Source organism: Antrostomus carolinensis, unplaced genomic scaffold (assembly GCF_000700745.2).
Source record: "Antrostomus carolinensis isolate BGI_N321 unplaced genomic scaffold, ASM70074v2 scaffold7075, whole genome shotgun sequence".
NCBI classification, from domain to species: Eukaryota; Metazoa; Chordata; class Aves; order Caprimulgiformes; family Caprimulgidae; genus Antrostomus; species Antrostomus carolinensis.
Genome location: NW_010314156.1, coordinates 76,439 through 91,351, shown reverse-complemented (window position 1 = coordinate 91,351; position 14,913 = coordinate 76,439). Strand labels below are relative to the sequence as shown.

Below are 14,913 nucleotides of genomic sequence, written 5' to 3'. Positions count from 1 at the left end.
GGAAAGAAAGAAAAGGAGAATGGTAAATAGAGGGAAAATGTGACCTCAAAATCAGATTGTGGTTCATCGTATGTTGCTCAAATTTTGACAAGACCTTTGTGTGTGTGGACAGAGCACTCTGTACATATGTGACTCACCACAGCTTTCACAGTCACCTGTGAGAGACTGCAGATATCTCTCTTCGCTCCTCCACTTCTAAAAGATATTAAAGTGTTTACAAAAAAAGGTATCTAGGCCTGTTTTAAAACTCCAGTTACTTGGACATCTTGCCAGATCTCCTCTCTCCTTGTGTTGAACAAATATTAAGACTGTGTGTGGTGGGTGCACACAGCACCATGTGGTTTGGGGTTGGAGTGTGGGTACTGGGAACCCTCATACAAGTTGTGGCTTTTGAAAGGACCGTAATGTTCTCCTGGCCCCTGAGAACAGCACTGCACTGTCTAATAAAGACTGCAGTGGGGTGCACTGCCGGATATGAGAGGCAAGAATGGAATATGAAGTGATCTTAGCAGAAGAACAGAGTTCATGAGGTACAGCACGTGTTATTTATTTATTTTTTATTAAGAGTCTCCTGTACACATGGGAGCACGCTGCAAACTCTTGCCTCGTTGGGAGTTTGTAGACATTGCCCAGACATCAGCAGGTGCAGCACAGGATGAAACTGCCTAAAGTCACTGAAGACCTGGCAGTATTAAAATTGCCTCGAGAGGTGTAGGCTGTCAAGTTTCTCTCTGTAACATGCAGTTTTGTGAGGGTGGGGATTAGCAGAGCCTGATTTCCTATAGTTGCACCTCAGGATGGTTTTCAAAGCTAGACTCATGGATTTTCCACACTGGGAGATTTCTGAAGGCGCTTTCTCTGTGGCTTCTCTGATGTGTAGTAAATGTGTGGGTTTGCCCTTCACGTAGTCAGACACAGCAATCTGTTCCCCCTTCTCCAAGAAACTTTCTGCATGAAACTTTTAGGAATGCAATTATCTTTGAGACCTCTATGTGCACAGTTGTATCCAGATTATGTGTATCTCCTTACGCTAAAAAAGATTATATGCATTTGCTTTAGTTGCACAGCAGAGAGCAGGAATTGCTAAAGTGTCTGGACACTGGACTTATGTCTCCTGTTTTGCTATTGACTAGACAGAAAAAGGATTGGGCTCCTGTGAAACACTCCCATTAAATTAGGGTTTTGTGCTTGGCACTTATATTTTGCTCTGTGTCTCCAGAGAATATAATTTCTCTGCTCTGGCAACCTAACAGTTAAATTCAGAATTGTAAACAAGTAGGCATTTATATTTTTATTTCTATTAATACCCTCCCAGTTATGGCACTCTACGTGGTGAGGCAATTTTTCCACCATAGAAAATTTCCCTGGCTAGGTTTAGGCAAGAATAAACATTTGCTTCTTTGGGATCCATTACTTACCAGCATTTTTCAACTAATCAGGATCCAGCAAGATGAGTAAAGCTCATATTAATGGCTTCACTTTATGGGTTTTGGGTAGGGAAATACATATGTGTGCAGGGTAGAAGAAATTGGTCCTGTGCAGCAGGGTTTGATTTAAGTTGAAGGGTATATATGTTGGAGTATTTCAGCTTAACTCTGGTTCTCAGCACCTTGACAAACTGATGATTTGTTTGTGTGCTAAATTCTGAGTGTCATAATTTAGATCAAGAACCTAAAAGAGTGAATTCAATTATAGAGAAAGATGGTTTGCTTTGATCTTAGCAGCACTATTACAAAATCTGTTTTTCTTTTGCTTTTTATGTAGCTCTGGTAGACAAGAACTTTTATTCTTCCCTAGTGAAAGCAGGTGAAAATGTCCTTTCAGTTCAAGGAAATAGTGACTCTTATATTACTGCTGAACTGGGCCCAAGATAGTCAGCCTAGGGATGGGCTACTTGACGTGGAAAAATGAAATCCAAGTCCTTCAGCTAATATTGTAGCCAAATCCTTTCTGAGCAAAGTGCCTAGAGTTCAGTTAATTCTTTTTTTCTTGGTTTCTTTCATTCACTTTTCACGCTCTTCTTCTCCTAGATGTAATTTGCCCAGCAAAGGAAATGCCTGGCGAAAACCTATTCCTCCAGCAGCATTTCTAGCCCCACAGAATCTTGGAGACAGACTTTCCTGAGGATGTTTTAATCTGGCAACTCAGGTTGACATTCCTACCTTCCTCTGGTTGGTTCATGGCCCTTCCTTTCCCACCATCCCCAAGAAACATCATGCCACCCTACAGCAAGGAGTACTAAGAAATATATCATGCTTTGGCTCCAATATTGCCTTTCACTACCAAAAAAGGGTTCTAGGACCAGCTTAAAATCACAAAATTTACACAAGCAAGACCTATCAGGTCTTTTTATCCTCCCCTTTTGATTCTGGAGCCTGTAGGGATTATGTTGTCTAAACAAGACCAACCCATTTGCTTTTTAATGACAGCTGAAACTCTGATGTTGTACTGTAAATAAAGTGAGGTTTTGAGGAAGAACATCAAATCGAGGGAGACTCATAGGGAAATCACAAGAGTTGGCAGCACCACATCTGGCAATCTCTGTGAGTCACTCAGACTCCCTCACCAAGGCACTGAGGTCCTCAGTGTCCTATCAACCTGACTTTCAGCTGTTGCAAAGGTCAGCAATAAAAGAAACATGTAGGGAGAGGCTCATCCCATAGTTCTGTCCGTGTGGGTGGGTGAGATTTCCAACGGCACTGAACTGGAGACGCCTCAACGCCTGCCTTACTTGTTAAAATGTAAATGAAATTCTTAAACTATTTTGGATTTTTATATAAATCATAAGACAAGTGCTTTGGCTCCCACTGGGCAGTTGAAGCTGTGCACTTACCGCTTCCTCACGGACTTCACAGCAGCTCATCAGGAGAAGCTGTGAAAGGTCTCTTTTTTGGTATTAGTCTTTATTAAAATAAGCAGAGTTTTTGGCACTACATGCTAATATCTTTTATAAGCCTAAAAGGGTGTTAGACAGTCATAAGAGACTGCTACATAGCTAAATTAGTGTCAGTTCTGAATTAGCAAAAAAATTGATGCCTTGCTATTATAAAATACTTAAGGCAATGCTGCTGATTTTTCACCAGTTCATTTAGTCACTACCTTACTGCAAGCTGCTGAAATAGAAATTCTTCTACTTCTGTTAACTCTGTTCTTGCAGTGAATGTTTGCAATTGTGCTGATCCTGCGTCTCCAAGTTCTATACCTTCAGCTGGTATCCACTGGTGTATTCAGTGCCTGGTTTGCTGTGTTTGATACTGATGCTTCTAAAGGCAAAGCAAGTGAGAGATGCAGTAGGTAGCAAAGCATGGGCAAAACCATAAAATTCCAGGGTATCTGTGATGCTTGAGCATTGTCAGCACCTCACAGACTGGGAAGATGGAAAAGCCTGCAAGATATTTTTCAGCTAATGGTGTCTGTGTTGGGACAAAGAGGTCCAATTTTGACCTTTGATGTACACCAATGGAGAATCAAAGTAGTGTGCTCGTGTCAGTGACATCTTAGCATGTCCTAGCATATCTAGAGAAGAAAAATCAATTTTTTTCTTTCTAAAAGAATTTTAAATCTTCACTTGGAGATTTCATAGAAAAAATATTTTGCCCTGAGAAAGTAGCCTTCTTTGAACAGTCAAACAACCAGAAGGGGAGAACATATGTTTTGAACGTCTCATTTTTAAGGTATTTTGCCCCAGCTTGACAGCTGACAGCACAGCAGGGCAAAAACAATGTTAAAGAAACTAGAAAGCAAGCAACCTTTTTTCAAAAACCAAGATTTTCTGTTCCAGTACTTTACATGATGCTTATCTTCATGCTTGCTATGCAGTTGAATAGCATATCCCCCATGAATTGTAAAAGAACTTATCTTCTCAGTTACACAATCTACTTGGGAAAATTGCCATGTAAGCACAGGGAAATCTGACACATCTTTTTAGCATGAGGTGTTAAGCAGCTAAAATGACAGCTATGTCCATTAAACCATGCAGGCAAGTGGAAGGCTCAGATTTTACAATGTTTTAACTAGCTCTTCTTCTACTACATTAAGCTGTCACCACTTCTCATATTTTAAAGTATCTTTATGACCCACTTTCTTCTCTTAAATATTTCGGTAGATCTAACAAAAAATTATGGAGGTGGTGCTAAGGAAAATGGATTTTTCATTCTAGAAAAAATTCTCTTACTCTCCTTTTCGCTCCCATTCACAAGTGTTTTGCCCCTCCAAAGGTAGATACAAAGAAGAAAAGTGACAAAGTTTTCCAAGTTCAGTTCAAGTGGGTAAAGATGGCAGAGAGTAAAGGCTGAGAAAGAAAGAGGCCACATTATGACATCCCAAGAGCACTATGCTGGGACAGTGGCTGGTGTTTCACCTCCTTGGGGCCAGTGGAGCTCTAAGGGTTCTTTTGACTTCATTCATCTCAGTGGGAATTAAAGTAGCCTTTCGGTAGATGACTATTCTGGGATTTTTCTGAAGTAATCTGTTGGTCTTGATTGCAGTTCTGAAGTGGTAACAAAAAACAAGTAGTACTAGGACAACAGGAGTCACCATCACAGAAGGGAGGTCAAGGATTTAATGGGCAGGGATTGGATTCCCCTCTTGTCCCCTGTTCCCTCAAATGAGGAGGAAGGGATGAATGGGAAAATGTGAGGTACTGCTTTCTTTGCAGATTGGTGTGTTCAGGAAGGACCAAGCCACCAAGACTGTTGTTCCAGAGCTGAATCCAGTTGCTGCAGGAAACTTCTCAGTCACTCCTGCTTCCAGTCAGAGTCCTGCTGACTTAGTGATGCTCCACCTGGCCAAAAGAGTCTCTTCATGTAGGATCTAGATTGCTTAATCAGGGCACTTATGTACTGTAACCTTCTTTAGTGATAAATGTTTTGCAAGATCCATCAGATGCACTACAGTATTTCTGTAGGAGTGAAAATAATATCCTTGGTGGCTTGCAGTTCTGGAGGGCATTCTCTCAGTGGCCACTGTTGGTCATTGCAGGAGACAGTCAGTTTACAAATATTTGTGGCATTTTTCCTTGTTCTCGTAATTACTGTTTCATTCTCAAAACAGCTGTCACCATTATCCTTAATGTCAGACCTGTGACTTGGTCCCTTGGCACTTGTGGGGGAAAATGTTACCAACAAATCTCTGACACACTTTCCCTATTATCTTATTACACTGGAAACTCTTCCAGCAGTTTCTTGAGCTAATTAACAATCATTGCAGTGAGCAGCTTAGGCTGTGCATGACATTCTCTCTCTCTCTCTTTTTTTCTTGTTACACAAATACCTTAAAGTATATAGGAATCTTTTGTTCTTGGTAGTCTGTAATTTAGGAACTCTTGGGGCTCGTTGAATGCATTTCCTTCCTTTATTGGCTTATTTTATCTTTGGTGGATTTAATTTTGTAGTAAATGCACAGCAGCTACCACCTTAATATTCTCTGCTTGCTGAAGACAAATATTAGAAGGAAGTAATGTCAAAGTTTACAGTGATAGGACAGAAACTCTTGCCTCTTATCCAGAAAGACACAAGTGGGCTATTATTTTGCAGTATCAGAGTTCATTCCAGCCATTCTTTGTCAGCAAATGCTGTTTCGATTGAGAACAGTTAATACACTGATGGGATTTCAGGTCCAAAGGGACCTTACTGATCACCTGCTCTGACCTCAGCACTTCCCCATCTGGGTGGGGACAAATGAGATTGAAATGTGGATTATTGCATTGCATGTAACTGACTTTCCAATCATGGTTTGAATGTGAAGGGAAAATAGGTTTTGCTTCTTGGTTTCATAGATTAAAAAGGTCTTTTATCAGAGTGTAAAAATAATTTATTCTTCCTTGATCCATTAAGACTGAGCAAATGGGCTGCTGCTCAGAGATTGTTTGGGGTGAATTACTTGATCAATAGTTTCAACTGTCAAGAAAAGCTTGTGTTTAATGCAATTCTGTGATCCACTTTAATCTCCAAGGGTCTGGAGATACCACTCAGTATAGGTTGCAATCATTAAAGTGCAATGGTGTGAAGGGAGGAACAGATTGAATATCCAAGAAACATTTATAATGACTTTTGAATTACTTTTTTGATGTGAGACTCAAATTTTTAACCTGAGCATTCAGCATGAGGCTGCTGAATTCAGGGGTGGGGTGGGGAGTAGGCAGAGATGGACCATCTTTTGGAGGTGTTGAGGAACAAAAACTCAGCACCAGGAACAGGCACAAGCACAGAGTCCTGGGCATGAAACTGGAACTGAGAGCTGGACTGTCGAGAAACCCCAACTAAAATAATCCCATATATAAGCCAGTGAGAGATGGTCTGGTTTTGCAGAGCTTTCAATCTGTGTGGATAAGAGGAAGAGAAGCAGATATGGAGATGTGAGGGGCCAAGGTCTCATAGCCCTGCATTAGAAGGCGGATATCCTGATAGATGGAGTCTCACCCCCTCTGCTAGTCTTGGCTGTGATTGTACCCTTGCCTGTAGTATTAAAATTTGTTAGGAGTCTACTACCTCCATTTTGATCTACCTCGAAGACAGAAATTGAGTTTAAAATAATTTTGCTGGATCGATGCTCACGTAGAAGCTTAGACTTTTTTGAGCTAAAATGTATTTTTAGTTCTTGATGCAAAGAGCTCTATTCCACATAGTAGGAGAGTGAAGGAAGCAGGATTATAGGTGTCCTCACCTGTCCTCAGTGCCTTTGAAACCCTTCAGGGAGTATAACAAGCTGTCTGCTACACCCCTGCATGCCAAGACAGAATTTTATGACTAGCTGTGCATCCTCCTTTTGCACTGGAATTTCACATGAGGGGAAGCAGGTGAACATCACGTGTTCAGCCTTAAAGCTAATGTTTGCCACATGAACTGGCCTTCAATTGACACTCACTGGCCTGAATGATGGCAGGATAGAAAAAGCACACAACTGGAGTCTAGTTTTGTAATTGGTCTGTAGAGTTGAATTATAGGCCAAGGGCATCTGCTGGTCCCTGCACAGAAGAGCTCTCTGTTCAAGCATGTGGAACATGGGATATTTAGTCTATAAGATCATATAGTCAGTCCATCAAGTTTTAGCCCCCAAAATTTCAGCCTAGTCTGCTACTTGAGTGAGATGTGGATTCCATTAGATGACTGGACCTGATCCAAAGCCTGTTGAGATAACTTAGTTTTCTGTATTTTCAGTAGAATAAGCCTGTTTTTAAACTGCAGCTATTTGAATTAATAAAAAAGAGTTACTTTGCAATATTTCCTTGATTACCCTTCTCCCTTAAGATTTTGAATAGCGAACATTTTTATGGCACTGTACAATTCATATCTCACTTCATGGTGTCCCCATGAATGGCTGCAGATGCTATTTCTGTTTTACCTTTTTATTTGAACTGGAAATGTTTCAGTGACTTTCCAAATGTTCTGAGCTCTTCATTGGCAAAAACCATTTACAGGCAACGATGATCAAATGCACATGTTATGGCTGAGCCTAGCTCATTTAATGGATATGTTTGTCATTTTCCTTTTACCCTCAGCTTTATATTCAGGCCAGACGCCCTGAGAATCTGACCTTATCCATTGCCAGAGCAGCATACCATTCCCATCCCTTGCGGTTGCAAGGCGTGAATAGAGGAGCACCGTACCAGCAGTACCAGCCCGTCGTCATGCTTGAGCAGGCTTATATCATCCAGTGGGACGGCAGAGCACCTGAGGATATTATCTTGTATCCGATCAACTTCAACAGGTACTGCCCTATGTTGTTAGAAAATGTTGTGTTTTCAAAAGGTCTGGAGCTTTAACGATTTCCCAGGTTATTCACAAGTGACCTTTCAAATGTCTCAGCAATTTCTGAGAGTGTGGAAGCAAGGTGTTAATGGCTGGCACTTACTGATGCAACGAGATGCCTCTGCTTTCACTTTATTCCAGCTTTTTTGATGTGCAGAGACATTTCTCTTTCCAGAAAGTTTTGAAACAGAATCCAAATAAATCCTGGCCTGCTGTCCCTGAAATCCCTCCAGAACTGTTCTGGCTCTTGTTCGTTTGTTTGTACTAGTTGCTGCACACATAATTTATCTCCCATATACATAAAGTGCAGAAATACATCAGAATGTGCACAGAGCTTTGCATCTTCTGTAATCCAAACAGCACTGCAATCACTGTTTCTTTTTATATAAAGTTTTAAATTGTTAGGACTCAGTACAGCAAGATTGTAGGCTGTGCTGTATTTATTTCCTGTGTTTTCTTCTAGTGTTGTTTAAAAGCAGGATATATCTGTTTTAGATACTACTTTTCCCCCTTGCAGTCTGTTTCATTTTTCATAATTTAATTTACAGTTTTTAGTACTGATTCTTCTTATTTCAGTGAAATGACTTGTGCTTTGCACTGGTAAAACTGTTAGGAGAGAGTCTTGCAATCCAGTCAGCTTAGCAGTGACAGACATTGCCTTGGTTTGCACAGATGAAATGCTGCAAGAAATGAGCACCACAAAAAAATTCCTGGCCATCACCTTGGATTCTCCAGTTTATGTCACTCCTCAGTTATTGATAAAAAATGTGATGCAGTAAAAGGACAGTTATTCAAATAAAATCTTTGCAACCCAGCCACACACAGGCTCATATTTGCAAAGCAGGTTTTAGATAGTTGACATGAAAGAAGTCAGAGGCACTGAGGACAGCATGAAGCAGCATGTACTTCTGGTAAATCTGGTGGGTTCCCACATCCATCCAGTACTATCCACCAAATACCAGCCTGACATGAAAGAAGTCAGAGGCACTGAGGACGTGAAGCAGCATGTACTGCTGGTAAATCTGGTGGGTTCCCAAATCCATCCAGTACTATCCACCAAATACCAGACCCATCCTCTGCTCCTCCAGCAGAGTGCCACTGCTGTGGTTTTAGCCTAGCAAAGTTTTTGCAAAAGCTTGAGCTCTATTTGGTTCCCCAGGACTTTGGAACTGAAGAAATTTGGGCAGAAATACTGTCCTTAGTTTCCATTTTGAAGCCCCATGGGAATGTATCTGAGAAGGGTGATGTTTCCTCTTTATAGTGAGTGATATATACTTGGTCCTCTTGATTAAAAGATGTAGTAGCTTATAGGGCCATGACTGAGTTGCTGGAGGATCATTGTTTGGACACTCCTGTCACAGAGAAATTATTAGAATTAAATCACTGTTTTCCATATTAATGTATCTTTGGGCATTTTAAGGAAGAGCAAAACCCATTAGTCACTCATAGACAAGCTGAACTTTGCAATTATTATCTATCTTAAAATGATTAGTTATTCTCTTGCAATTGCAGAGCAAAGTCTTCTGCCGGGTAACTGGTGGTTACTCTGTCACTGTGCCAGTTAATACTTGCCAAAGCTTTGGCCCACGGTCTTCAAGCAGAGATTCAAAGTTGAAGGCAGCACTGGGTCTTTGGTAAAACTCAGAGTGAAGTTTAGCTCTTGTTCAAGCAGCAACTTAACTACATTTTATTATTGAAAACCACAGTGTGGTTGCGGTTCTCTTTGTCTTGTGTGAAATCAGTTATTTGAACAGGGCAAAGGTTTGTAGGTTTTTCTGATCCTGAAACGGTTGGCAAGGTGTGCGTGGTGAAGAATTATAAACAAGAAATACACTGTAATGAGGAGAAAACTACCTCAGGTATGCTGGATGCTAACATCTGTGAGCCTCAAGGCTGATGCAATGGCAATAGTGAAATGCCCAGACTGCATGCGAAAACATGGAGAAATGAGATTCCTGTGGAAGGGTAAAGCAATTGAGGTGAAAAAGAGCTTATGGGTTTGAAGGAAAACAAGTGCCTGCCTAAGCCTTTCCATGTATGATCTTTATTAAACATTGTTTTCTAATAATTTTTGGAATGGAAGAAATCTCAGATTGTGGAGCCCAGAGTAATCAGAGTTAGAAAGTCAGAGAAGACTTTTGTAGCTCAAGTAGCTTTATGTTTTGTTTGTTCTTTTAAAATCCAAAATACTGAATAATCTGGCAAAAAATGAGCTCTTAAAACAGTAACATCTGTGCAGAGTATGTGATAAAAAAAAAAAATGTTTGATGAACTTTAACAGCAGTATTCCAGAATCAATAACTTCATAGATATCCATGTGAACAAATAAACTATTTTTAGTGTTGCCATTGTAAAATGATGTGTGGGTATATCCGGGATGCTGCCTTGCAGCTAGACAGCCCTCATGCTTCTGGAGCGATTTGCTGTACACTGGCTACAGGAAGGTCAGAGGGGAAATAAGGAATTTGACAAGGAGATGTGTACCAGGATTTGGATTTCTGTGGAGGTCAGGCATTGCACTGATGTTGAATACTTGCACCATTAACACTTTGGGGGCCTGTGAAGCACTGTAGAAAGACCCAATACAAGTCATGCCGGTTCAGACTGTCTGTTAAGAGACTGGAATGTCCGGATTCCTGGGGTGGGCAGGAGCTGGTCGGGATTAATTCACATGACTCAGCTGAAATTGGCAGTGCTTTCTGTGAGCTGTGAATCTTGTCCAGTGAGTTCAGAGGCACTGCTCTGGTGGATTTACTCAGCGGAGGAGAACACCAGTTAGAGCACAGTCACTGAGCAGATCTTTTTCTTTCTCTTGTGGGTGCCTAAAGGGTTGCTGCAGTACTTGTGTCTTCCTCGCACTGACTGAAACTGTGTTTAGAGTAACTCTTTGGTTTCTTCCCTTCCATCAAGATATGTAAACCATATCAAAACAAAATTACTGTGTCTCCACGTGCTGCCATCTGCAGCCATGGGGTGCAAAGGAGCTCTTTAAGGCACCCCAACCGCCCTTCCAATGAGAGCTATACTTGTTTGCATTTGTCACTAGCTGACTGATGGGCAAATATAAAGCCAGGGCAGAGACCCCCAGGGTGTGTTTTCAGGCTGCTGGAGAACATAGCTGTCTCAGCAGAAATGCCCTTATTAAGTGCTAGATAGAGTTGTCTGTGTAATGGCTGGGAGTTTCCCTGTGAGAATGAGAAGGCAGCTGGGTATTGATGCTTCTGGAGAGATATAATACAGGACAAGTAGCTTCTGAACATTTTGGCAAGCAAATAGAAGGAGAGTGCCAGCTGGAATTTTAATAACCAGAAATGAAGTGTGCTCCAGAACCAGTCCAGATCTGCTGAGGATTGCTCTCATTGGGCACAAAGCGTGTGTGAAACCTTCATGGATGGGGACCTCAGACCCCTTCTCCATGGGCTTCATCTCTTTGTTGGAGCAGTTTCCACCCCTTCAGAGCTGTTTGTATGTTTTCTTCTTCACAGAAGAATGAGAGTTATCTGTAAGACTGAGTTAAGACCTTTGCTCAAAATTACTGTCCTGGAGCACAAAGGCCCGCAGAGATCATCAGGCTTGTTATGAGAGGGGGATGAGGCTGGTAAGCCAGGAGAAGAGGATGGAAAACATTGTTTAGTTGCAAGTGCTTGCCTTCTTTCAGGTGCTGGAAAACAGTACAAAGACTGGCACTTCTTACAGTCAGTGAAGTCAGAAACGAAGTCCTTCAATTTAATAAGCTAGACTTTGTGTGTGTGTGCAAATTTTCTCATCACAGAAGAAGCTAAGGCAAATACTATTATCAAAGGCACAGTGCTGTTCAGTAAATTAGCCAGGCTTCTTTGTGCTATCAGCAAATCTAAAGATAAGAATTAAATCTCCTCAAAGCACATATCTGAAGCATAGTGTAATAAGTTGTGTTGTTGAAGCAGCCTGAAAAGCAGTGGCAATTGGATGAAACATTCCTTGTTTGAAATGAGCACAGGCAAATAACTCTGTACTTGGTCTGTTGAGGCTCAGAGGGAAGGGTTTTCCCTTATTAGAGCTCTGGTTCCACAGAGGATTCAGGGAGATGTGAGCAGCTAATAGTACAAAGAGGATATTTTTTTGTAGGTAGATTGCCACAGCCCTGCAAGCAGGGCTTTTCCTTTGTACTGCACCTCTCCTGACAGATGCTGGCTCCAAGGACAGTGCAGGGCAGCCTTCCCCAGGCTCTTCTCATTGGCACCCTCTTCACTTCACCTGGACAGGTACAGCGTGGCTCATAATATTAATGTTTTTTAGAGCCTTGTTGCAGGAGCCAGATCCTTATGAGAGATTTTTTTTTTAAAAAAAAAAAGGCAGAGAAGGGCCAAATTTCTTGTTAACAGTGAGGGAAAGGGCAGATGTCCATGTGTGTGCTTGGGCACGTGTTCAGCCTTTCCCTCGAGTGCAGTGTTTGTGCAGGGATGGGCACAGGTACCCAGCTCGACTCCTGTATTTGCTGGGCTGGAGTTCCACACTAGGGCTTGTTATCATATTCACCAGTGAATAATCTTAATTACCTGAAAATTCAAGAGTATGGAATGAGCTTGTGTCTAAATACTTGATTAAAAATTGTGGAGCCTTTGGACGCTGGGTGATATGAAGCCTTCAGGGTGCTGCATCCCACTCGAAGGTAGAGATTTCAGTGCAAGCAAACTTATGCAGCCCATGTCTGCACTGGGACTCTGGGGGACTCATTATATTTGTATTTGTTCGGGTTGTGCAGGTAGGCGTTTTTCCTACAGCTTCTTATTCAATGCCAGTCTGATTCATACTTTCAACTACTTGTCATTTTTGCGATTAAATTCCTTAGCGGGGATAAGGTCTGGAGGAAAACAAAGATAATGAGACAAGGCTAGAATGTGCTTGTTGCAGACTTGCCCAGTTTATGGATATTTCCTTAATTGTTTCTTTTTCAGATTAGTTTGAAATGAGCTTTTCCTTTTGCTTCCCAGATTGATAAATGCACAGGAAGGCAAAATTAGTATTTCAAAGTGGAGCTAACAGTTTAAGGCTGTGACTGCTTTCTTGTTCTTGTACATACATAAGTTCTGACCTTGATCCCTCAGATCTGGATGTAACACAAGTAATACCAGCGCTATTTCCAATAATAATAATAAGTAAAGTGCTACTTGGGTTTCATAGCCGGCCTCTCTTGATAACATCTGTAATTCAGAGTTAATCAACCACACAACACAGAAGTCAGCAGATATATTTGAATTCCCTTCTGTCTATTTAAATCCCTTCAATTACCCACAGGTCAACCCGTGGATGAAAGCCACAAGGTATTTCTTAAAAATTGGAAAGAAGCTAGAACATTTGCCAGATTGCAGATTGCACTGTTTTAGTAGAGCTGGGCCAGAGCAGGTGCTGGCATCACTGTGTTTGAATGATCCTAAAGCCCCATCTTTTCCTCCCCACCTGCAGCCCTTGCTGCTCTCTGTCCTCTGTAGCTTGCGCTTGCAGCTGGCCCAGTGACAGTGGCCAGAATTAACAAGGTGACTCTAAGCAGAGATGTCCCTCCTGAGCTGATAATTTTACAGCATGAATTAGAGCAATCCGAGCATCAGACAGTCCCCAGATGGCTGTGGCAAAACAGGCTGCTTGTCACTTCAAAGCCTGGCACATGAAACCTGAAGGTTTTTTCTTACTTTCACCCTTCTCCTGGCCCATTGAGTGGGGCTTGGGGCTCCTCAGGGCCACCAGCCTCTGCTGACCTGATGTGCATCTGAGCTATAGCAGCGGGAATGTACAAAATACACAATAGTCAGTGATAAAGTACTTGGAAATGCGTTAAAAAAGATACAAATTGAATTGGGATGCGATTGCTCCATAAAAGCATGTAGGGTGGGAAAAAGATGATAAGATGATGTTCTGTATTTAAATACAGGAAGTTCTTATTTTTGCTTAAGTACAATTGTTTGTGAGCCAAATGCTGTCTGAGTCAGACCCTGGTTTCATGAGTATCAGCAGAAGTATACCTCAGGGCAGGATCTCTTCTATAATTTATTGAGCTTTGTAAAAGCAAAAATCATTCTTTTTGCCTAAGAAGGCACATGGGTAAAACAAAAAAAAATTATATTAAGAGATGGCCTATGCTTTTGAATTTTTAATGGTATTTCCTAAATGACAACATTTAGGAAAGGTATTTAAATCCCAATACACACAACTCCAGTTAGCTAAACACATATACCTAACTTGTTACTATCTCCACAGCAAGTGGTCTTCCAGAAGAGTCTATCCTTAACAACAAAATCCTGAAAAAAATTTGCTGGATGTTCACCCAGTAGCCGCCATGTTTGTCATCACGGGGTTTGGATCTGTTTATTGGACTTGAGCTGAAGGCAGAAAATTAAAAAGAAATTTAGAAAAGGAGAAGCAGTGAGAGACAGCTGCAGGGAGCTGGTGGAAAATATGAGTTCAAGGGAAAGAGACTGAACTGGGAGAAAGTGGTGAGGACATATCCAGGTTCCTTGAAACTCTTTCTTCCTCTTCTTGTCACCTGTGAGACGTGTAGGTATTTCTCACTCCATTTTGCCCACCAGTGGTGCTGGCTGGAGTGGAGGTGACTTGTCGTGAAAGCGGATTTTATGCTGGAGGAGATTGAGCCTAGTGCTGGGCAGGTTGTTATGAGGTTGGGAGATATTTTTTGAGAGAAAAAACATCTGTATCCTGACTGAGAGCAAGAAACATTGACCTCTTGTGATTTGTTCTTGGGGTGGGATGGAGGCTGAATGGTGGCTTTGCTTTTTTTTGTCTTTTGAAGTTTAACTTTCAGCGTGAGAGACAAACTTACCAAAGCAGCACATGGGGATTTCTGCTTAGTTCACATACTATGAACAGGAAAGTTTCAAATTCCCAGTTCTCTCACTCCCTTTGAAAGTTCAGCTCACGTAGATGTTGCCCAAAATGTCAGAGGTGATATTTTTAAATAGGAGTAATAACAGTTGGGGGAGACTGACTCACTGGAGGAAAGTCTCTTGTTTTTTCAAGCCCAAGGAAAAAATAAGTAATTTTTAATTGTACTCTATGGCATTCCCTCATTTGCTTACCCCAGATTTTCATCAGTGAGATCAGGATTTGGACTGTGCACTTCCACGGTCATCAGCTATGTGACACACTATCTCAATAAACATGGTGGAGCTGT

General features: G+C 41.5%; 1 protein-coding gene across 1 annotated transcript in view; it reads left to right on the top strand.

Moving 5' to 3' along the window:
* The window catches only part of LOC104524605 (cell surface hyaluronidase), a 49,057-nt gene that overhangs the window by 20,501 nt on the left and 13,643 nt on the right, over positions 1 to 14,913 (top strand). Inside the window, exon 14 of the mRNA XM_010167539.1 lies at positions 7,499 to 7,707. Coding sequence (XP_010165841.1) covers positions 7,499 to 7,707 — 209 coding nt within the window. The remainder of the gene's footprint in view (positions 1 to 7,498; positions 7,708 to 14,913) is intronic.